General features: G+C 41.3%; 1 protein-coding gene and 1 pseudogene across 1 annotated transcript; both read right to left on the bottom strand.

The window, feature by feature from the left end:
- Positions 1–5,059: 5,059 nt before the first annotated feature.
- LOC149200626 (uncharacterized) lies at positions 5,060–6,091 on the bottom strand. Its single transcript, XM_089401011.1, has one exon. It carries the CDS (start codon positions 6,089–6,091, stop codon positions 5,060–5,062), a length of 1,032 nt encoding a protein of 343 aa, XP_089257137.1.
- A 2,339-nt stretch (positions 6,092–8,430) lies between these two features.
- LOC149200625 (cytochrome P450 782C1 pseudogene) lies at positions 8,431–9,478 on the bottom strand (annotated as a pseudogene).
- Positions 9,479–25,757: the final 16,279 nt, after the last annotated feature.

The following is a 25,757-nucleotide window of genomic DNA, read 5'->3' as shown; positions in this document are numbered from 1 at the left end:
TTGGCCCCCATCCTTGGATCTGCCCAACTATTATTGAATCTGCACAAAATAAAATATAACACACCCAACACCAGATGTTCTCTTATTGAAAATTTTCTCTAAGAAAAGGTTAATCATTTATCATAAACATTAGCATTATTCTATTAACATAATCCTAGTCAGCAACTCTGACTCACGGTAAATTAACAACATCACTTTGTTACAATAATTATGGTCGGTATCTCTGACCTATGTTGTATTATCACCATAATCTCGTCAGTACTTTTGACCCATGACACATCATTTGCATCAACTAGTCAGTACCTCAGACCTACAGTATATCATCACCATCATCCTGGTCGATACTCTTGACCTAGACTAGTCTTCGTTAACCATCAATCTATTTAATATCTTTGACTCGTGGTGAATCTCCAAAGACCTCACTCTTCCTGAGTAATTCTGGGCCTAATGCTAAATGTGCTCACTAAACCTCTCTAGATAGTTTGAGGCTGATTCCAAAGGGCACCCACTCAACTGAGTGATTCTAGGCCTCTAGGATAGGTCTTCCTAATTCTAGTCAACATAATTGACACAAGAAGAATGACTTTCCTCAATTGGACCATTCTCCCTAATTCTTGACCTAGAGGGAATGATATTCGTTGAATAAGCTATCCATGTTGATTTATCAATCCACTACCTATGGAAAGCATCATGCATCAACATCATGCTCAACAAGTCGTCATTTGGAACAATTCACCAATTATCCAAGTTGTCACTTGGAACCTAGTCAACACCTATGACCTATGGTGAAACCATGGGATATTACCATTCCTACATGTTAATTGAATGGTAAATTTATTTCCTAATGCTAGAGGCACTCACTCGCTCATTTAGGGAGTACTTTGGGACTTGATTCTCTCTGGGTAATTCTCCCTAGCCACATTTTGTGGCCCCTGGTCAATACTTTGACTTGTTTATATTCTGACCTAGGGAGAATGTCTACCCCTTGATGCAATGACATCAACATGAGGTTCCAAAGACAAAGCAACAATCTAGGATAGCTTTAGAGAGGGGATCTAGGAGGACATCAATGGATCCTTGTCAATTAGATGATGGGCTTCCATTACTCCATTGCACCATTGGTTGTGATAAGATTACCTTGACGAACATACCTTTGAGACTTTGATGCCATGGGTAGAAATGTGTTATGTTACAAATCATGCCTTTCATCTAAAAGGGACTTGATCACAATCCGAATTTTAACTCGAAACATATCCTTCAAAATTTGATGTTTGCTAAAATTTCCTTACTGAAGTCCATGTATACACATGCATGCATATGTTGCAATACACTAGCACTTCACCTAATGAATATCAAATGAAATACAACTAAAGCATTTCTGCTATCTCTTAGAAAATTATAAATGTAGAGGGAGGTTAAGGAAGCTTACCTAGATGAGCATCGTGGAGAAGTGGTTCAAAGAGGGGTCAAAAATTGGAGTCTAGGGTTTCATGTAGAGATCAAAGTTGCCCTAGAACCATTGACCAAGGTTTCCCTAGAACCGTTGACAAAAGTTCAAGTTTCAATCTTTGTCCTCAAATAAGTCAAACACTATTGTGAAAAATCCCTTGGCACGAGGATATATATATATATATATATATATATATATATATAGATATATATATATATATTTCCACTGGAAAAATCGTAATCTTTCATTAACTTTGAAAAATTACATATTGTAGATGCATTTTGCATATGCTGTAAGTTCTTCTGCCACATGTGGGTATAGCTATATATCTAGTCTGTTCAAAAGCAAAAATCATCACGCAGGATGTTCATTGTTGATCTGTTATATATATACATATTGCCACGCAGGGCTGCAAGTAAATAATATTATCAGCTATGTACAATAAGTTCAAAAAGTATCATTTTTCAGATCTGTATCTCATGGGCTGGCTGCCCTGTGATAGTGTGTATCTATATACGGACGATGGTAGTAGTGGTATGCATTTGTTCCTCGCTGCTCCTGTATCATCCACTCTCCTCTGGGTAGTGTCGTCGCCTCCTTGGATAGTTGGTCGGCACTGCTGTTGTGTTCCTTGTAGATATGTTGACAAGAGATATCAATGAATTGTGCCTTCAGTAAATTTATATCATCCAAAATGTTGTTGAGAGTGTGTGTGTCGCAAACATTAATATTGTTGAACCAATCAATGACAATCTTTGAATCTCCATATATATGAATATGCAAGCAGTTGTGTCCCAATGAAAAATGCAAGAGGTGTCACAGGGTGATAATCTCAGCAAAATTATTGGTGCCAGTGCCCAACCCCAGATTTGCTTTGTAGAAATGTTGTTCGTTGATGAATAATAGGAAGCCTCCCCCACAACCCTGCTGTTGGGCTGCGCCGTCAAAGAATGCCCATGGAGTGTTATGATCTATATGCGGAGGGTCACGCGGTATTCTAGCTCTAGGCTGTGGCAGCTCAGGCAGCTCATTATAGGCCGATGTGATGAGGGCAGTAAGATGCGGCCAGTTTATAGGTTTATCTTCGAAAATCATTCGATTTCGAGCAAGCCATAGGTACCAGCAAATAACAACAGGCAGGCTTTGAAGCTTGGAGTTTTTGTGATTGTAAAACCAAGTTTCCCAAGTTCGAATTATATCATCTCCCTCCCATTTTCCTGTGTGTTGGATAGAGGATGATAGAGCTTGCCATAATGACTTTAATGAAGAGCAGTTTATGAACAAATGAACGCTCGATTCGGAGGTAAGTTTGCACAGGGTGCACCAGGTCGGTCCATGGACTGCACGACGCATGAGATATTCCCTAGTGGGGACAACACCTTTTAATATGCACCAGAAGAAAAGTTTCTGCCTGGGGGGAGTGGTGAGTTTCCAAACTGAGTTCCACCAAAAAGAGATTGTATCCGGAACCTTGTGCGATATCAGAGTGAGATAGCCAGACTTTGGAGTGTATACTCCGTTTTCCGAGTGATACCATATGAGCTCGTCCTGCCCTTGTTTGATCCTGATATGTGATTCTGATAATGCATTGATATATGCAGACCAGTCCTGGTGCCAGAGGGGAGGGATATTGATCTGTATTGCAGATTTCCAGCGCTGGTCAAATATGGAAGAGTTTTGTGGATCTGCAATGTCAGCCAAAACTTTAATTTCCTGTGAGTGAAGATGTCGGATGAGTGCTTCAGGTAGAATATGCCTACCGCCACTACCATTCCATGGGTCCAGACCAATACGAGCCAGTGTTCCGTCATTGATTTTCCATACCAGATTATCCCTGATAAGTGGCATAGAGTTAAGAAGAGCTTTCCATACAGATGATATGCCAGATTTTGGCCAGGTTGGGAGGGGAATCCAATCCAAGATGTGGAGAGGCCAAATATATTTGTGATATGTAATGTTGGTCCATAGATTGTTGCTAGTGAGTAAGATCCATCCCATTTTTGCCACAAGGGCTTGATCGAATGTAGGAAGATCTTTTAGGCCCCATCCTCCCCATTTTTTTGGAGTTGCGATCTTCTTCCATCCGACCCAAGCATATATGCGCTTATCCTGATTCCCATTCCACAAGTACCTATTGCAAGTTTGCTGTAACCTGGCCAGAATGCTACGCGGGATCCAGGCTAGAGCCATCCAAAAGACCGGGGTAGCTTCCAGGACAGCTTTAACCAGTACAAGTCTGCCTGCTCGAGAGAGATATCGATGGCTCCAGATATTGAGGCGTTTCTCCAATTTTGCGACTAGCCAGACCCAGTCCGTGATCTTTGAGTTGATAGGCTTGATCCAGAAACCCAGATATTTGAGGCCATTGTCTAAGGGATGGACGCTATAAGGAAACAGATGTTGGGCCAGTTGTGATTCATGGATAGAAGTTCTGGAGAGAATAATGGAGGATTTTGTGTGGTTGGCAAGCATCCCTGTGGCGGATGAGAAAAGAGAGATAATGTTCGAGAAGGAGCGGGAGTCTCGAATGCTGCCATCAAGGAAGATCATAACGTCGTCCACAAAAAGAAGGTGTGTGAGGAAGCAATCATCTGTAATTTTGAGACCACAAAGATCCCCATTTCTCTTAGCCGATTCAATAAGGCGGCTCAGGCCATCCATGACGATCAGGAAAAGAAGGGGAGACAGAGGACAACCCTGTCTAAGACCACGTTCAGAGTGAAAGAACTGGGATGCAGATCCATTTATCAGTACACTGAAGGTGGGAGTGGTGATACAAGCCATAATCCAAGTGATGAAGTTATTAGGGAACCCCAGATGGATGAGAAGCATCTTGAGGTAGAGCCAACTGACCCGGTCAAATGCCTTGGCTAAATCAATCTTTAAGATAATGGCTTTGTGATGCTTGGTCCAGATAGAGTGAAGGGCTTCTTGAGCCGCTCCAATGGCTTCATGAATCTAACGGTGTTCCAGGAAGGCAAATTGTTGAGGAGCGATATGGCGAGACAATATGGGATGGATGCGATTTGCTATTATTTTTGAGATGATCTTGTAGAGCACGTTGCAGAGGGAGATGGGGCGATAATCATCAAAATAGGAAGGGGAATCAGATTTGGGGATCAGAGCTATGAAAGTTGAATTGATGGCATTGTACAAAGACTCGGATACCCTACATTCCTCTACAACCCTCAGTAAATCATTGTTGATTAGCTCATAGAAGGTAATGTAAAACTCGATGGTCCATCCGTCCGGCCCCGGGCTTCGATCCTTCTTGAACCACTTAATGGTGTTTTCAAGTTCCTCAGGTGTCACTAGATCGAAGAGGTTCTCCGCTTCTTCTTCATTTACAAACCTAGGGAAATGACCAGCTATGTTGATGATGTCTGCAATAGTTGAATCTGGTGGCTGCTTGTAGAGGTGCCTAAAGTGGGTTGATCCCAGTTGTGAGAGCTTGGAGAAAGTGTCTGCTACACCACCATCTAGCATAGGGACACTCCATATGGTATTTTTTACCTTCCTGCCTTTTGCATAATTGTAAAAGAAGCGGGTATTGTCATCTCCGGCTTTTAGCCATGTTGCTCTACTACGAAGTCGAATAGATCCTTCTAACTACCTTAAGATTTTTTGCTTCTGATTTTCAAGTTCCACCAGGTGGGCTTTGTCTTCAGCTGAGGTAAAGCCTAATCCTCTTTCATCTGTAAGTGAGGATAGTTCGGATTCTATGTGCATAAGAGTTGAATTCTCCTTTTGGTTTTTTTCTCTGGCCCATTCGATAGTATGATGTTTGAGCTGTGATAGATTCATGCAGAAGCCTTTTGCCAGTGAGTCTGTTCTGTCAATCGGATTGTGTAGCCAGAAGTCCTTAACCATCTTGATGTAGGAGGGGTCCTGTAACCAGCCGTGGTTGAACTTGAAGGGGGCTTTTGGTTTTTTGTTTGGCCCCGAAATCTCCAGGTAGATAGGATAGTGATCAGATATTCCTCCGGTACCGACCCATTGTTTGTAATGATGAAGCTGTTGAAACAGAGTACCTTTCATAATGAATCTATCTAGCCTGCGCGCCAGGGCGGCTTCTCCAATTCTTCTGTTTCTCCAGGTGGGGAGAGGTTTATTCATGGGAACATCGATCAGGTCATGGCGATCCAAGAGGTCGGTCATAAATCCGGTGATCGAGTCAATCTGTGCCATAGACCCCCAAGATTCGCAATATCCCAGGGAAAAATTTAGGTCACCCCCTAGGATGATATTCTCAGCTGTGAGGATAGATAAACTCAGAAGGTGATTCCAGAAGGATTCTCTTTGATGACAGGGTCCATATATGTTAATAACCCTGAGGTTGATACCCAGATCAGCCGAGAAGAGGTCGAGTCCCATGAATCCAGGTCCCCCCCATGTACCTTGAGCCCTGATAGAAGCTGGGTTGAAACCAATCGCAAGGCCCCCCGAATGACCCGTGGAGTCCATCGCCGAGTATTGCCATCCCAGGGTGATGGAGGATAGAGAGGCAGATATGGAGTCAGCAGGGCCAAGGGTTTCCTGGAGAAGGATAATGTCAACAGGAGATGATTCAATCAGTCTGTGCAGGGCTAGCTTCTTGGAGGCGCTAGCCAGGCCTCTGCAATTGAAGGAAAGGCACTTCATGGAGGAAGATTGCCAGGGGTGTTCATTGCTCTAAGAACCCCAACAATTGTGGATTGTCGCCCAGTGGCAACCTCAGCTTCCGCTCTCCTGATAGCTTTAGAAAGATGTGATTTTCTCCCTCGAGCAGACAAAGGGGTCGACCCTGATGATGTGATGCCCAATCCAGCAATTTTCAGATGTGAACCCAGGATGTGGGCACGAGGGCGAAGGTTATAGTTATGTTTTGATCCCCGGGATGATGAGGGAGAGGAAGATGGCGAGGGGAGCTTATGAGATGAGGGTGCAGAAGGTGCAATTACCGGGGAGGAGGGCAATGAACAAAATGCAGCAGACAATGAGGGAGAGTGCAAAGAGGGAACATTAGAGTAAAAAGACAAAGGAGAGAAGTGTGATGTACCCAGAGCGGATGTGGCTGCTAAGGCTGCCCGAGATCTGGTGACCGGCGTTGATACTGTGCAGTGAGCTGCTCCAGGTGCCTGATGAGGTATGCTGGTGGGGGTGCCCGCTGCCAGAGTGCGCAGAGCGGCCAGAGATATAGTCCTCGAGGGTATGGTTGATGGCACAGGTGCTTCTTCTTGTTTCTTGTTGAGAGGGCAATCGTTGAATATATGACCCACCCTGTGACAGCGTCGGCATCTGAATGGCACCCCTTCATAGTCCAGAATCTGAACCCGCATGAATCTGCCCCAGTGAAGTGTAATCTTTTCCTCCAAGCCTTCACGAGTGTCCAGATGAACGAGGATGCGAGCAAGCGTTCTGTTCCTGGATTCCACAAAGGTGCGGTCATGGTCGAGGTATGATCCCAGGGCGTTCCCGATGCGAATGAAGACTTCTTCGCTCCAGTACTGGAGGGGGAGCCCAGGCAGACGAACCCACAAAGGCCCAGCCCCTATCTGTTCTCGTTCAGGATCGAAGAGGGGGCTCCATCTTTTTAACAGCACCGGCGCCATCTCAATGTGCCAGTACCTAGCTAATACCATGTCAGTGTAATTCTCCTTAGCGAAATGAAGGGCGAACCAGCCTCGGGGCAGAACTTGCACCTCAGGAAGTTCTTTAAGAACCCCTCCCCAGATCTCCTTCACCCAAAGGGTGAGCCGGGCCACCGAATATGCACGCCCTCGAACATGCCCTACTAGAATGGTGTTCGCCATTCTGGCTGCCTCCCCAATAGCCGATGTCTCTCCAAACCGAATAGAAATGTCCCTGGAGGTTGCTTTGACGCACTTGGTTCTTTTCTTTCCCGAACGCGGAGCTGAAGGATGGTCCGCCAATGGATCCGGGGAGCATTCCAGTGGAGTCGCCTTCAATGAGCTGACCCTGACTGCAGGGGTCTCAAAACAACTCGAGGGTGAGTGGAAGGGAGCAGAGGGCCCGGCCACCGATGAAGGGGGCAATCCAGAAGAAGATGCAGCCAAGAACGAGGTGGACGGAGGGTGCGGGGCAAAGGATGGCGATAGGGGGATGACAGTCGTCAGGAAACGGAGAGTCCCCGGAGACAGTGGAGGGAGCTCCAAGCCACGGGGCTCGTGGGGGGAGAGGAACCTTCAGGCAGGCGAGATGGGTGGGGATACATACATACATACATACATACATATATATATATATATATATATATTTCTTCCTTATTTCTAATTTCCATGTAGGAAATCTATGAATCATAGATTTGCAAGCTTTAGACTATAAATTATTGAATTTACAAATCACTCCATTCTCTCTATAAAATATTGATGATTATGAAACATTCTTTTCTATGAATATAATAAATGTTAATGTTTCATAATTATTTGGATTCTACTAGAATCCACTAAAATTACTTTTTATGACATATTCTTGAAACACAAACTAAAAATCCCCTTTTTAAAAATCAAAACAATATAAAAATTTAATATATATATATATATATTATATTAAACCAGAATAGAGAATGAAATAGAAAACTTGAAGGGTCCTATGGCATAATCGCTAAAAAGAAAAACTGAAATGGTCATCCTCCAAAAATTTGAAAGTCATAATATCGTAACCTTTAAAAGTTATTAATTTCATTAATATTTATAGGTATAGAAAATATCTTTAAAATTGAAAAAAATTATTGAATTTTAAAATTAAAGCATAAGAAGTGGTTATTATAATGCTACCTTATATAAATATATATAAAATGATGATGTATTTGATTATGATCCCTCTAACGTACATGATTAGAATACATCTAATGTAAAAAATAATAAACATCCATAAACCCAACTCACTCACTCAATGAGATATGACATAGTAACCCAAATTATTCGCATACAAAACCTTTAGTACTATGTCCAACTTTTGGACATGTTGGAATGAAACATTCACTGCACATTGCCATCATTGTGAGCCCCATCACCTGGTCGAGGTGTAGGGAATGCAAGTAACCAGAACATCATGGGGCTAGTAACTCCAAATCCTTCCTCCATGTTAAAATCGACCTGGCCCTCTACAAGATACCAGTCGAACGCGTGTGCAAGAAGGGCTACAACGTGTTGCATCTGAACATACGCCATGTTCGCCGCTAGGCACTTCCTCCTCCCAGAGGAGAAGGGTAGGAATCTGAAGTCATTCCCGTTGATATTTCTATTGGTTTTCGATCCGTCCTTGAATCTTTCTCGCCTGAATCCGAAAGGATCGTCCCACAATTTGGGTCATGTGCAAGACCCCATATGTTGACAAACATAATGCTTTTAGAGGGGATTATGTAGCCTACAACATCCACGACCTCTTCATTAAAATGGGGATCTGTCAACAGAACCGGCGTATGGAGACGAAGAGCTTCCATCACGACGCAATCCAGGTATGGATAACCACATGTCGGATTCATCCACCAGCCGACCATCGCCCACACATCTGTCTATTTCTCCTTGAAGTTTTTTCAAAACCCTCTGGTTTTGAATCAGCTCTGCCATCACCCATTCAATTAATCTACGCCGAACAGCGGCACATCCTGACACACGCAAACACAGATTCAGACTGAGCTGTAAATTGTAAGGTTTGAAACAAATTGAAGAAGCCTACCGTCATTAATCCCAGAAGGGATTTTTCTGAGAGTTGTTCTTGGCCTTGGAGGAACAACAAAATATGCACAAAATCCTTGGTCTCCTCGCTCATACTCCCGTATGATTATTTTTCCAGGTCACGCCTATGGTTGTCGATAACGAGCCTGTACACTCTCTCCAGCTTTTTGCTTACTCTGTTGACTCTTCGATCGTAGCCCTGCAAATCCAGCCAGTCAAGAAGAGGAACAAGGTCACTAACAATTAAGGCGATGATGCTAACCACAGCCTCTTTCACGTCCTCCATGAATTATTCCATTTCCTTGGCTATAGGAGGGTGCAACTGAGTATATTTGCTTCCAAATAGCATTCCAGATGCGAAAATGGAACAGGGAGCAATCTTATCCCTATTCAACAACCTGAGAGAGAAATTTCACGCTCAGATTTTCAATTTGAAATCCCCGGCGCCAACGTATTTGAAATCCATGGTGCAGATGTAGCATTGAATGCATTTAAGTTGACGACTTATCCACCACTTTTCAAGGAGTCAGAGTTGTGGACGCACTCTAAATGAGGAGAGTTGTCAAGTTGCCGAAATATTGAAAGTATTAACGGAACTGACAACGAAATATTGAAAGTATTAAAGGAACCGACAACGGAGATGGATGGCCCCCACTGAGCACGTCAACGAGCTTGAGCAACCTGCAATCAAGATAAGATCGGTGATGAAGGGAAGGCAAGATCAAACCAGGGTTGGTGGTAATAATAAAGATAAGGGATTTATCAACAGCGAAGGGTAAAGATTCAAAATTCAAAGTGCTTGCATTGATCGCTATAAGTAGAGTCCCTCCTTTATGAATAGTTATATGACCTTTACTTGCTTTCTAACAACTCCTGGGCTCAAAGCAGAAGTACGTAGTTCTTCAGCATACAGAGCAATGTTTTTCAGTCTGTCGATCACCACAACATATAATCATTCATTCTAGAAAGAAGGATTGAGTGCTAACTTAGGAGAGGAAGCTTTATTTACGCAATAATCACAAATGGTTTTCCTCTCCGCTCAATTGAAGAGATTCAGCTGGTTCCAAACTCTGTTGTCGAGAGGCGCGTAAAGGGTTGGTGGCGGAGTAAATGGTTTGAGATCCCTTGAAGGTACGAGAGGGGATCATGTTTGATGGTCCACATCGCTTGAAATATACGGAATGAATGTGGAAGATCGCGTCTAATCCCTATCGGATGGTGCAACCCACTAGCATCTATACAGTCGATATGGAATTTCCACAGTTTGGTGATTTTTATGGTTGATAGATGATTCCAAGTGACAACTAATGTTATTTGTTACTATGAAATATGAGGGTTAAATTAAATCTATGAACATCAAATTTACGGTTTTAATTTTTTTTACACGTTTCCAAATATTATTAAACCGTCAAATACATTTAAAAACCCAAAAAACATTGTGTGGAACATCAAATTCCAGGCTTGGGTGACATATAGGTGTCTCGCTTGCATGAAACCTAAATTAATAAATTGGCATGTAACCTAAATTAATAAATTGGCATGTATAGAATAGATTTGACTTCGCATAATGGTGATAACAAGTTCATTAATTAATTTTTATGGGTTTAACCCGACAATAAGAATAGGAAGAAAAAGTAGTGCCAAAATGATTACATATTTAGTAAATAGTTGGTGGTCTTAGTGTCTCAAGTGACTTTCGCATTTTGAAAAAATTGTTGCCATTCAAAAGAAAATATTTCCATTTCCTTCTATTACTGTTTTGTTCCTGATCACAGTGAAAACTTATTTCTATCTAAATGATGGAAAGAAAAATGTGTTCATAGCAACAATGATTTGAAATAAGAGTGAGATTACACATCTACTACAATCGGAATCTCCTTCAAATATCTGTGCAAAATAACATGACGGAAAACAAGCCTAATCATTGCAGAATCTTTGAACACCATATCCACATTGGCATCAAGATAATCGCTTAGAGGGGAAATGCTATTTGACTTCAAAGCAATTAATAGGCCAAAGTCACTTGTGTGCCAACACAATGCAATTCTAACTATTGTCGAGTGGGGCAAAGAAATGCATTCCATAAGCCCTATAAACTTATATGAATATGCATAGATTGTTGTTTAAATATATCCCACTTAAGCTTTTCAAGTTTCTGAAAAAATAATCCAAAATGTTGTTGAATTCAATGTCACTCAGAAAGGCCACCTCGAAGAGCCCATTGTGACCGGGGAGCATTCTAGTGAATCCATTCTACTGTAGGGACATGGGGTAGTTAAAGATTTGAGTTAGTTGAGATTTTCATGAAGCTCATCTCTTAGACTGAAAGTCGAAATCAAATGCCTCTGAGAAAGCCTCCCTGACATTGTATGTGACTCGAAACCCCGCAAGCATTGTTTCCCTAGAATCTCCTTGTTTTCCAGTGATGGGAAGAAAATCACTTGCCTATTGGTAGCATGTAACATCTATTTTGATGATCACATCTGCAAATGAAGGAATTACATACAAAAATACATTTATATTAAAATTCAAGTTTTTTGTTTATGATGCAAGTGCTAAGTCTAGTTAAGCTGAGAGGCTCATTCTATAGCCCAGTATGATGTCATCCAAGTTGAAATTTGCTAATGTCAGGCAAAATAAAATAAAATAAAAATAAAAAAAATAAAAAAATAAAATAAAATTAACAATACAATAATGTCGGCGAATAAAAAAAATTGCACGTGAAGAAATTGGATCCCTCTTGACTCATGTTAGATCCATATTTAAGATGGATCTTTTGTAACGATTGACTATAATGCAGAATGTGCAATCAAGAGCCAATTTCTCAATTCACTAAACACTTTAATAGTTTATTTTCTTTCCCTTGCAATTCTTTATACATGCTCAATATAAATTTGTGCATTAAGTACCTTTTAATTAATACGTCTATATTAAACTAGATTCAGATTGAGCATTTATCCACCTACAAAGACACAACAAGAAAAGGCATTAAAAACAGGGTTTTGAAGAAAGACAAGAAACATTAGAAAGTTTGTTTTTCAAAGTGAAAGATCAAAATGTACTCCTATTTAAGCTCTCATATTTCATTTTCAAAAATCATTATGTTCATTTAGCAAGAAAGGAGTCCAAAAGTAAGAAGAAGGGGCGAATTTGAGTGAGTTTGGGTGAAAGAAGCTCGGCGCTACGCATTGGCTGAGTGGCGTTGTGCTTCTGGGCAAAATAGGTCGGCATTGCACGTTGGAGACTTGGCGCTACGCATTGGAGACTTGGCGCTGCATGTAGAGCCTAGCGGTGTGCGTCTGGAAGAATTCTCCAGTGTACTTTTACACGGGCACTATGCGTTGGGGCCGACGTTGCGCGTCTGGGCAAAGGCACTGTGCGTGGAGGAGAAAGGCTCCAAAACCCTCAAAACCTCAAAAAATCTTCAAATTGCTTTCTCTTTCCCTCTTTCCAAGTACGTTACCCTCTTCTCCTTCATTTCTTGTTTGCATATGAAAGTCATAAGCATCATTCTTCATGATTAAAATCAAACCCTAGTTTTACTCTATTCATCCTAAAAAACCCTAAACCCATTTGTTTCTTCCCATCACTTATCATTAGAACTCAAAACCCCTCTCTACATCATTGTATATCCCCTCATTATATCCTCTCATCCTAAAACCCCCCTCCCTCACTCTCATAATTCACATCTTACCCTTCATTGTCTAGTCTACCCTAATATAGCCCTTCACTCCTAAAAGAATCCCACTCATTCCCTTTCTCCCTTTCTAGGAGTGTGCAACCAAAAAACCTTGCAAACATGGACAGGAGGAAGATTGTGATGATGAGGAGGAAAGAAACTTTGATCTGGCAGAGTATGATGAGCTTAAGCAGCATGACACTCAAACCATTGATTTAGAGGCTCGGGATGAAGAAACAAACAAAGACATCATCATTTTGGAAAAGGAGGGCCAAGTATGTCATCACATACTTAGAGCAGGAAAACAAATAGTTGAGTGACAAACAAGTCCTCATGGAGCTGGAAGTGCTCAAGGCAAAATGACGAAGTGGAAAGGAAACACAAGTCACTTTGACCCCTATTGAGCAGGAGATAGAAGAGGATAAAGAAACTTGGCTTGAAAGAGTCAACCTACACCTTGAGAAGCTGCTACAGAAGGCCAATGGAGATAGTCAGATGCTCAGACACATGGCCTATCATTATAGGACTCACAATAGGATTTGCAACATAAGAATCAAGAAGATGAAAGCTAGGTTAAGGTGGGTCTTGAAGGGCAAGAAAGAGGAGGATAGACTTAGAATGTTGGTTGAGGCTTCCTTGACTCATCAGAGCATATGGTGGTGAGGCTTCACACAAATTTTGGGGAAATTTTGAGCAAATTTTAACATTTGTAATATTTGGAAATTTGACACGCAGAACAATGGCCTAGACGCGTAGTGCCACTGGCGCTGTGATTTTCCTAGGGGCACCCAATGGACAAATGGCTTAAATTTTTGGATTCAGGGCAGTGAGGACATGCATCCTAGAAAGTTTCAAAGTCTTTGGAGTAGAACTAGGCCACCAAAAGGTCAAAAAACACCCTAAAAATGACCTTTCTGCCACTTTTTGGACACACAGAAGCAGTCTTGGGAGAATCAATTTTGGAGGGGAAAAATGAGCTCCAAATGCAAGAATTCTAGGTATTTTGGAAAGTATACTTGAGGACCTTTCCGATGAGCTATCATGGGCTCAATTTAGATGCCGGGAAGGCCTTCAAAAGGGACCTGAAAGTGGCGCTGCGTGTTGAGCCAGTGGCGCTACGCATAGAGAAAATTTTGCTCAGGATGCCTATTTTTCCAGTTTTTTACTATGATCATGGATTCTCTCTCATGGTGGATGATTTACTATAGTGAATGATGTTATGGCTTGTAAATATGATGGTTAAAAAGTTGTTGTAGAGGGTAGATTCATTTCTTTAGGAGATAGTTTGAAGTCAAATGAATTAGTTTTTCACTTTTAGAGGCAAGTTGTTGATGATGCCTATATTCCTGTTCCTTGTTTAGTATGAGTTAGATCAACTCCTCATCTTAGGGATTCGACCTGTGAAGATGGGAGGAGTTTTAATGCTTATCTATATCTTCTTCTTTTGTCTCTTTGTGAGAGGTTGGACTCAGTTGGATGCTCAGACCTTGATTGTACATCATTGAAAGCAGTTTGACAAGGAGAATAATAGGATTTGCAGCTATTTTTGTGGGATCCATGTGGTATGGAGTTTTAGTACAGTTTCTTCTTTTGTGATCATTTGTTTACATGTTTTATGTATGCCATCATTAATTTCATTGCTTCTAGTTGAATGTTTTCAAGTTTGATAGGTAGAATCCATTGTATCACTGCTCTGCCTTGGGAGATCATTCAACATTTCATGTTTTCTATTGTTTAGGAAGGATCCATAGTTGTCACATGCCCTTCTTAGCTCCTCATCAGTCTTAAACACCTCACACCATCAAAGCCTAAAGTGCTAAAGCCTATGCCTACCTTGCCCCATAGAACACCCTGCATTTCTGACCTAATTTCCGAGACCTAAACTGCCCAACTCCACTTGGTCCGGCAAAACACCAACAAAATTCAATCAAAACCTTTGAGCTACTATACCTAGCCTAAAATACTTTACATGATCCAGTCATCTTGACTGAGATCCTTACGGAGAGAGCCCTCTCCCAGCCTAGTAGGGCTAGCTACTTGGCTAAGCGTGGTTTGTGGCTACCCTGGCTTGCCTTCCTTCAGCCTGAGGTTCAATCCAAGTGATAACACATGTAACCTCTAGCTGCTAAAAATAAATCCCTGAAACAAGGGATGCCTTTGCATGCTGCCTTGGGAGAAGCAACCCATGCATGCAAGTCATTTTTGCTCGGTCTCGGAGGGAATCGGTCAACTTAGCTGCACATGTAAGAGACTGCTCGACTACTGGGAGAAAATGTGCATTTTTGGCTGGGAGCTGGGTTAGATGCCCAAGAGATTTACGCAATTTTTGGGTAGAGCAGGTCACTGCTAACCAGATTTGTGCAAATTCTGGGTTGAGCAGCCCTGCTAGGGAAAATTGCACAATTTTCACTGTGAGTGTTGACTGCCATAATTGCGCAATTCTGGAGCCCAGCAAGCTGCTATTTAGGATTGCACAATTTCTGGAGGGAAGGCTAGTTTCCCTCTAGAATTGCACAATTTCTTGGGGGAGCTGCTTTGCCTGCAGCTTAACCAAGTTCGGGTGATCAGCTTGTGAGGGAAATGCATTGAGCTGTGATTGACACGCTACCTTTGTGCAAGAAAAACACTGAAACTTGTGAACTTGACGAAGTAAGGCAAGCTACTATGAAGGTTGTAAGGGAGGCTCCAAAACGAAGCTAAGGAAAAATTTTGGAGGGTGGTTGTAGTCGCTACAACAGGGTCCTAGCAGCTAACATCATGTCATAGCAACAGGTAGTGAGGATTGGGAGTTGTGGACTTCCAATATGGTTATTGGATCTAAAGAACCAGTTGATTGGTGGGACACTCCATTACATAGTGAGTAAAATCCAAATAGTAGGTGTCTTGGTTCTTTATCAGGTTAAGACATGGGGGATCATCGGGGTCTTCATCATATGGTGAGGTATGTGGTTGTTTAGGATTAGGGCTAGCCATGGAGTGATAGGCGTGAGCGTTGGTAAGTCATATTAGTAGGCTGAGCTTAGCCTCAATCATCACATATATTATGGTCGAGAGTTACATGAGAGGAGGTTCTGGTACGAGCATAGTAGGCAGTTAGCCATGACTAGAGTGTGACAGGGTCAGTAGGACAATTTCTTTCTATGATGGGCATGGGACCCGGACATCATATTACTTTACCACTCAATGACCATTAGGGAAGAGCTGGCTAGTATAGGAGGAGATCACCCATATCTTCCCCAAAGCTTTAGGAACTCGCTGATAGCATGGGAGACTTCCTCATCATGACAGGTTGGTTGGCGGGAGGATACTAGGGGAAGTTCATGCAGGAAAGAATTCATCCCCACAGGGATTGTGTTGTGTCATCAAGAGTTTACTCTTGGAGTGCATGAGGTGGACTACTCGGTAGGGAAACTTCACGGGGAGTTAGACAAAGTCCTACATTATCACGATGCTCTAATTATTGATAGTATGTAGAAGGATTTTGGTACCTGTATCTAGTTAGACAACTAATGGAGTAAGGTTTGATTTGCATTGATCAAGATGGCTTGGGATCCTAGTATTGAGGGATTCCTTCATGTCAAGACAGGGGTGAGATTGGGGATGACTCAGTGGCACATTTGGGACCCTAGTATTATTCATGGTTATAGCGGTGATCAAAAGTCAAAGAGGGAACTTGTTCAATCATTGCTTGAGGACAAGTAATTTTTGGCAGGGAGGATTGTCATGTCCCCAATAATTAATAATTTTGTTAAGGGAAATTCTCAAATTTACAATTTTGGCAAATAATAAATATTTTTGGCAAATAAACTTAGGAAAATGGGTTATGATGGCTCAATATAAATTTTGGAGAGAAAAGAAGGCCAAACTTAGGATAAAATAAGAATTAAAGTAAAGATAAGTTGTGGAGGTTACCAAAATGGAAATCGAACCATGAGAAGAATCAAACCATAGTATCAAAGCATAGTGCAAGAGAAATCGACCCATGGTGTGAGGAAGGGAAAGAAATAATAAAAGGAAGGCTAGATCCTCATTTTGATCATTCTATTTGGCATTTCATTTCAGAATTGGAGAGTTTGCTTGAGCTACTTAGCTAAGTCAACCAGTGTTGTTTAGCACAAGGAATTTCCAAGAAGAATTCCACCCTCATTTCGAGAAATTCGAGCGTCTCTGTAGTGAGAAAATTTGGGGAGTCCAATTCAGGATTTCCACAGAGCTTTACTGTAGGTATTCACTTAGTTTGCCACTCCTTGGGCATAGAGGTTGTTCGAATTGCTCATTGGAGGATCAACTATTGTGGGTTGGATTTCTATCTATTTTGCAGGGGTTGAGCAATAGTGTTTTCTTTCAGGTGTTAGAGCTTATTTTGGTCGAAAGTTTGAGGAAGGACTTTTGTTGGGATTTCGAGGAGTTTCCCTTTGGGGAAATTGTGCATTCTTGTAGTAGTTTGATTTCTATAGCTCACTAGTAGACTGTGAAGGGTTTCACAGTGATTTTGGGGTTTTAGTGACTAGTGGATTCAGCTTGTGATTTTCTGGGTTTTTGTGGGTTTGGTGAGAGGAGACTCCAGTTAATTTTACAAAGCAATTTGGGTGATATTAAGGCCCGAAATCCTCATTCTTATAGCAGGGTGCATTGTTGGTTTAACAAGGATTTTTGCACTATTTTTGGCATCCGGGTCAACTGGAATTAACTTTATGGGTTTTATTTGTTGGTGTGTGAGGAGCCTCCCTCTAATTTTTCAGAAATTTTGGAGCTGTTTCAAGTGTTCATTTCATAGTTTTCCTCCAACAGCAGCAACAACAACAACAATTTATGGGCAATGCATTTGGATAGATTAAGCCATTTCAGTTGGATATTTCACTTCGTTTCCCACCTGGTTATTGCATGCTTGCAGTAGCAAGCCCAAGTTCTATATATTCACTCCATTGTATTTAGTTACAACTTTAAAATCAATTGCAATTTAGTGTATGTTTTTACATTCACTATATTTTCTAGTTTGGAACATTACATATACACAAAAAATTCCCCTGGATCCCAAAACCAGGAATACCATATTGATTTCTCATTATATTCCTTTTAACGTTACAATACATATATATACATGTCGAAGTATTCATAAACCCCAATCCACTAACCCTGGATTAGAACATACTTGTAGTTCCCTTGACCAGATCTACAAATACCATGGGAAAAAACCATCGTGCCCAAAAACCATGCACAAAAACATGGGTAGGTTTGCCCACCATCTTTAGGTTTGGCCCCCATCCTTGGATCCACCCAACAATTATTGAATCTGCACAAAATAAAATATAACACACCCAACACCAAATGTTATGTTATTGACAAATTTCTCCAAGAAAAGGTTAATCATTTATCATAAACATTAGCATTATTCTATTAACATAATCCTATTCAACAACTCTGACTCACGGTAAATTAATAACATCACTTTGTTACAATAATTATGGTCGGTATCTCTGGCCTATGTTGTATTATCACCGTAATCTCATCAGTACTTTTGACCCATGATACATCATTTGCATCAACTAGTCAGTACCTCGGACCTATGGTATATCATCACCATCATCTTGGTCGATACTCTTGACCTAGACTAGTCTTCGTTAACCATCAATCTATTTAATATCTTTGACTTGTGGTGAATCTCCAAATACCTCACTCTTCATGAGTAATTCTGGGCCTAATGCTAAATGTGCTCACTCAACCTCTCTAGATGGTTTGAGACTGATGCTAAAGGGCACCCACTCAACTGAGTGATTCTAGGCCTCTAGGATAGTTCTTCCTAATTCTAGTCAGCATAATTGACACAAGAAGAATGACTTTCCTCTATTGGACCATTATCCCTAATTCTTGACCTAGAGGGAATGATATTCGTTGAATTAGCTATCCATGTTGATTTTTTAATACACTACCTATGGAAAGCATCATGCATAAACATCATTCTCAACAAGTCGTCACTTGGAACAATTCACCAATTATCCAAGTTGTCACTTGGAACCTAGTCAACACCTATGACCTATGGTGAAACCATGGGATATTACCATTCCTACATGTTAATTGAATGGTAAATTTCTTTTCTAATGCTAGAGGCACTCACTCGCCCATTTAGGGAGTACTTTAAGACTTGATTCTCTCTGGGTCATTCTCCCTAGCCACATTTTGTGGCCCCTGGTCAATACTTTGACTTCTTTATATTCTGACCTAGGGAGAATGTCTACCCCTTGATGCAATGACATCAACATGCAGTTCCAAAGACAAAGCAACAATCTAGGATAGCTTTAGAGAGGGGATCTACGAGGACATCAATGGATCCTTGTCGATTAGATGATGGGCTTCCATTACTCCATTGCACCATTGGTTGTGATAATATTACCTTGATGACCATACCTTTGAGACTTTGATGCCATGGGTAGAAATGTGTTATGTTACAAATCATGCCTTTCATCTAAAAGGGACTTGATCACAATCTGACTTTTAACTCGAAACATATCCTTCAAAATTTGATGTTTGCTAAAATTTCCTTACTGAAGTCCAAGTATACACATGCATGCATATGTTGCAATACACTAGCATTTCGCCTAATGAATATCAAATGAAATACAACTAAAGCATTTCCACTATCTCTTAGAAAATTATAAATGTAGAGGGAGGTTAAGCAAGCTTACCTAGATGAGCATCGTGGAGAAGTTGTTCAAAGAGGGGTCAAAAATTGGAGTCTAGGGTTTCATGTAGAGATCAAAGTTGCCCTAGAACCATTGACCAAGGTTTCCCTAGAACCGTTGACAAAAGTTCAAGTTTCAATCTTTGTCCTCAAATAAGTTAGACACTATTGTGAAAAATCCCTTGGCATATATATATATATATATATATATATTTCTTCCTTACTTCTAATTTCCATGTAGGAAATCTATGAATCATAGATTTGCAAACTTTAAACTGTAAATTATTGATTTACAAATCAATCCATTCTCTCTATAAAATATTGATGATTATGAAACATTCTTTTCTATGAATATAATAAATGTTAATGTTTCATAATCATACAAATTCTTTGAATTCTACTAGAATCCACTAAAATTACTTTTTATAACATATACTTGAAACACAAACTAAAAATCCCCATTTTTAAAAATCAAAATAATATAAAAATTTAAAATATATATACATATAAAAAAATAAAACATTAAACCAGGATAGAGAATGAAATAGAAAGGGGTCATATGGCATAATGGCTAAAAAGACAAACTGAAATGGTCAGCCTTCAAAAATTTGAAACAGTCATTTTATTTTTAATAATAAAATAATATCGTAACCTTTAAAAGTTATTAATTTCATTAATATTTATAGGTATAGAAAATGTCCTTAAAATTGAAAAAAATTATTATCAATTAACTGCAATTTCTATTCGTAATAACTTGGTCTTTTAAAATATCCAATGTGCAATACGCGTTGGGAAAGTCAAACGCGTGTTGGAGAATGAACCAGAAATATCAGGAAGAATCTTTTAAAATATCGAACTTGCATCACGCGTTGATCAAGTCAAACGCGTGTTGGAGAATGAACCCGCAATATCAGGAAGAAGTTTAGTGTTTGGTTCCTCGTGATTGGTATTTAGTGGGTGAGTGGTATTTACTTGTTATTTGATGCCACCCCATGTTTAATAACTCTTTGAATGAATCTCTTTCAATATTCATTCAAATGAATGATGCAACTCCATTTCTGCAAATCCATTCAAATGAATAATGAAACTCATTTGAAATGCATACCGTTTCTATTAAATGTACTCATGGCCTGTGCTGACGTGACAAGTACACTGATATTACAATAAGGGTCTAACTAATAGAGATGTAAACAAATTAATTAAATTAACAATAAATAAAAATAAATTTAAATATTATATTGTAAATTTGGTAAATAATATTTGGTAAAATTACTTTTAGTTTTCCGTGAGTTTTCTAACTAATTGAAGGTCAATGCTTTTGCGGTAGAGTAATAACTTCCTTTTTTTTTTTTTTTTGTTTCCCTTTTATTCAGTATGAAAAAAGAAATATATTTATATTCCAAAATATATGTAGTACATGTTGTATAAGGATAGTATATAAAGATATCAACATATTTCTTCAGATACAATACATTCCATAATCGAGTCTTTTCTTTTCATAATCGAGTCTTTTCTGATTCGACAAAACATGGTAAATACAATCATTATCAGATATATGTTTCTGTGCACAGTGGTCTGTACATATAATATAGTGCAAACATACAAACAAAATGATCTAATATATCATTTGTCTAGACATCTAAAATGTGGGAGAAAGATATACAAAAACCAAAACAGAAAAAATAAGTCTTTGTCACATAATAAACCTCTGAAGATAGACCACCAGCATTAGCATATGAAAATCTTCACAGAAATAATTGTTATCCTGGTAGTGGAAGCACCTCGGTGTCCATGATGTTTTCCCCCAACTTGATCTCAATGCGCATCCCATCCAACTCATCCTGTAACCCCCTCTTAGAAAGTCTATTTGCATTTTGATTAAAGTCCCTTCCAATGTGCTCAATCATTGAGTCTTTAAAAGAGGCCCAAAGTTGCGAAATTTGATATAGCCAACCATGGAGCGTGGGTTGGTAAACTTTTGCACATCCCAGGACATAGTCGATGATTATCTTGGAGTCCCCAAAAATGTGAATTGAAGGGATGTTAAGATATCTAGTGAACCAGAGAAGTCCCCATGTGCCATGGCTTCTGCCCTCGTGTTCATGTCGCTGCCAACACCCCAGTTGTCATGCCCCTATCCTAGTGGTAGCCTTTCAACCGCTCATAGGCAGGTGCGACACCACCACCCGATTTCTTTCCACCAATACTTTCAAGTGTGGAATACACCTAACATTCAATACTTGGAATATTTTCACTTCACTAAGAATTCATCATTCATTTTACACAGCAAAAACATTAATATTTAACTTCATTCACATATAAAAGTATACAAGTACACTTAATCTTTTAAGGGAGGGGCAACTCCCTGATAAGAGCTTGCCCATAATAATATAATAGTACAACTTTACAACTTCATATATAGTTCAGCCTCTCAAGGCAACCCCAAAATACCTTTGGCCAAAACAATGCCCAACTGCAATTTCATAATTTTACCCAAGTTGTCGTTCAGCTCAGGCCCACTATTGTGCAACCCTGCCCGGGTCAGTCCACCCTATTGTGCGGTCTTACCCAAGTCTCGCCTACCCGATTCTCTGTGCACGCTCCACCGTTTGCTATTGTGTTACCCGGTCTGCGGGTCATGCCAAACTTCCACCCGACGCTTGTGCCATACCCACCACCCAGCGCTCAGTTTGCACTTTGCCTGACCGTCGTGTCACCCAGCTCACGGGTCGTGCAGACTCACCAGAGTTCGGGTAGTCCCGCCCAGCCTTTGTCGTGCGAACGTGCCCAACTTGTCCATCGCGCACTCTGCCCGTTCACCTAACCACTAACCCGTCAGCTCGCCTGCCTTGCCAAGTTACCCGCCCATTCGCTCATCCATCTACTAACTTGCTCGAACCAACTTGCCCACCTACCCAAGCTTTCGCTCTCCGTCTAGCTGTTCACCCGACTGCAGTTCACCGCAAGAAGACCTGCTCCACTGCTACCCGATTCGCACGACTACGGTTCCGCTCGGTCCTTGCACTTGTCCAGTTCTTCTCCTTGCCTTGGCGCTTTGGTCTATACACCCGCCTGTCCCTCAGCCTTCCTTCATATGTCTTCACACCTTCGCACTCCAAGTTGTATGAATTTGATGCTCTTGCTTATGCCTTTCTCCATCCATGCGTCCACTTACTTATATGCTCAACTTTCCTTGCCCCCACTCAAGGTCGCCTCACCCCCTCATGTCGCCCCGTCGGGTCCACCTACTCGACCGCTCATCGTATAAGGTCGCCTCCGTGAGTTTTACCCTTAGCCAAATTTTCATCTCTCCATTGGCTCATCGCATGCCAACTCATCCCAATGTCGCATAACTTCACACTCGACTCACCTGCTCACCAACTCGTCACACTAGCTCGTCACCCATCGACTCGTCGCACATCAGCTCATCACATTTAACTGAGGGCGCTTCACCCCAACTCATCGCATGTCACACGCATGACTCATGGGCGTGACATACTCCCCCACTCTAAACAATTGTCGTCCTTGACAACACTATCCCGGCAACCACCATCGCCAAGACTGTAAATCCACCCAAATGTGTGTATGGGTAATCCAGATGTGTCCACCTTTCGACTTGCCTCATGCCATAAATATGCCAAACTTTGCAAGAAATCATGTGTTTGTACCCCTCATGTTGGTGACTATTTGGGTAGCTAATCCAACTCTACAACGCCTCCATAAGAACGGATGCCCCTACATCATCATGACTTAACACTGCACATTTCCTGCCAATCTGTGTTCATCTCACCCTAGATGTTTGCTCAAAATGTTGAAGACTCACTGCCATGAGCAGCTAACAATGAGCCTCATCTCCATGATAATCTAAGAAGATGAGGAGGAAGTGGAGCCTGAAGGCTTTCCCTCTTCCTCACATATCAACTCAATCCATCTATTAGGATCCTCCACTTCTAACCTTTGCAAGTATGCTTCTCGATCTTCCGTCTAAACATCTGGTCTAGTGTCCTCATCCTTCTCCATTTCCTTTAGTATGCTTGATAGATCCAAGATGCTATGAGACAACGTGTGAATCACCTGTGACTATTCCATAAGCTTTTCCTTCGTAGAAGACAACCTCTTATAGACCTCTTCATCTCGCTTGACATCCTCCACATTCATTGTTGTCAACTTACACTCGGATTTCGTAGCCCCTATGGTTGGCACACCAATGGGTACATCCTCTTGCCCGTTGTAAATGTACAACTTCCTCATATGTGGAACTATCTTAGCTTCGAATTGATTCATGAATTCCATGCCCAACACAGCTTCATAGTCATATATCCGCACCACTATGAAATCAACCTTTCCTTTCCATTCACCTAGTGTCACATCGACCTTCTCAGCCACAACAATCACAGAATCAGGAGGAGAGTTCACTGCTTTCATTTGAGCCTGAACTGGTACAAACTTCAGCCCAATCCTCCTCGTAGTATCTTCACTCATGAAGTTATGAGTTGCACCACTATCCACCATAGTGAGAAAAATTCCATTCCCAATCTTCATCTCAACATACTCCAGTTGGTTTCTCTCAGGATCTCTTTGTGAGATCGCTTTTGTAGCCACTGCAGCTCCTAGAATCTGCATAACCCCAACGAAAGTTTCATCTTTCTTCTTCTTCGCATCAGATTGTGCTATTGCTGCCACTTTCAATCTTGAAGGACAATTCTTCACTGTATGTGGTTCTTCACATATCCAACACTTCAATGGTTTCTTCGTCTTCGTCTTATCATACGATCTCGAAGGATCTTCTTTTGTAGGTTTTTCTTTCGGCTTGTTAGTCTTTTTCTTTCTCTCTTCAGTTCCTTCATCATAATGTTCTACCAAGCGATCAACAATTGCAAATGATTCTTCAAGTGTTTTAATCTTTTGCCTCTTCACCTCATTGTGTGCCCAAGGTTTCAATCCTATAATGAAATTGAATACCTTGTCTCTTTTCGCCATATCAGGTAGTTCCAAAACTGCGCTTGAGAATTCCCGTTGATAAGCTTGTAGGCTCCCTGTTTGCTTTATATACTTTGTCTTCATACTTGCATCCCATGTTTCGTCTTGTGGACTAAAATGAGTTTGCAAATCCTTCTTCATGTCATCCCACGAAGTGATCTCCACAACATGTCCATTAGGAATCTGGTCCATCTTCCTTCGCCACCACATTTTAGCATCCTTCGTCAAGAATTGAGTAGCTACTTTGACTTTGGCCTCCTCATCGGACATCGCCAAATGTTCCAAGTATTAATCCATATGCCATAGAAAGTTATCAAGAGTTTTTAGACTTCTTGTCCTGTCATAAGAATTAGGTTCCTTGACTTTCACATGAGCATATCCCCCACTAGAGGGAAGACCTGCCCCATTGCTACCTGATTTGCCTGACTGCGGTTCCGCTTAGCCGTTGCGCTCGTCTGGTTCTTCTCCTCACCTTAGCACTTCGATCTATACACCTGCCTGCACCTCAACCTTCCTTCGTATGCCTTCCCACCTTCGCACTTCAAGTTGTATGACATCTGATGCTCTTGCTTATGCCTTTCTCCATCCATGCGTCCACTTACTTATACACTTCACTATGGTTATAACGTGGGTCGGCCTGCCCAAGCCGACCTTCCAACTCGGCTGTCCATGCCCCCACTCAAGGTCGGCTCGCCCCCTCTTGTCGCCTCGCTGGGTCCACCTACATGACCGCTCATTGTATAAGGTCGCCTCTATAAGTTTTACACGTAGCCAAATTTTCATCTCTTCATTGACTTGTCACACGCCAACTCGTCCCAACGTCGCATAATGCTGCACCTGACTCACCCGCTCACCAACTCGTCACATCGACTTGTCACCCACCGACTCGTCGCATGCCAACTCTTCACGTTTAACCAAGGGCATGTCGCCCCAACTCGTCGCACGTCGCACACATGACTCATGGGCGTGGCACCAGTGAACCCAAAATTCCTATTCCTGAGATAAAGCAATCGCGAAACCACATCCGCATCTATTCCTTTGTGTTGCCCCGTCAAAGAAACCAGTCATGTAGACCATCCTCAGGCCAGTTTGTTTGTGAATGATTTTCTTAGGCCCCATGCCTTGTTGTGTACCAATACAGTACCATTTGATAATGCGATCCAACACCTGCATAACATTTTCTCTGAAATTTTTAAAAATAATATTGTTTCACCATCTCCAGATCTCCCAAAAGAAAATAAGGGGGCTTTTTCGCCATGTTGAATTTTGATTGCTCCACCACCTGAAGCA

Source organism: Pinus tabuliformis, chromosome 2_1, assembly GCF_031772625.1.
Source record: "Pinus tabuliformis cultivar Carrire ecotype Pingquan chromosome 2_1, CPIR1, whole genome shotgun sequence".
Classification (NCBI taxonomy): Eukaryota; Viridiplantae; Streptophyta; class Pinopsida; order Pinales; family Pinaceae; genus Pinus; species Pinus tabuliformis.
This window is presented reverse-complemented; position numbering and strand designations above follow the sequence as displayed.

Coding starts and splice junctions, on each gene's coding strand:
- LOC149200626 (XM_089401011.1), bottom strand. CDS start 6,091: ATGAAGTGCCTTTCCTTCAATTGCAGAGGCCTGGCTAGCGCCTCCAAG.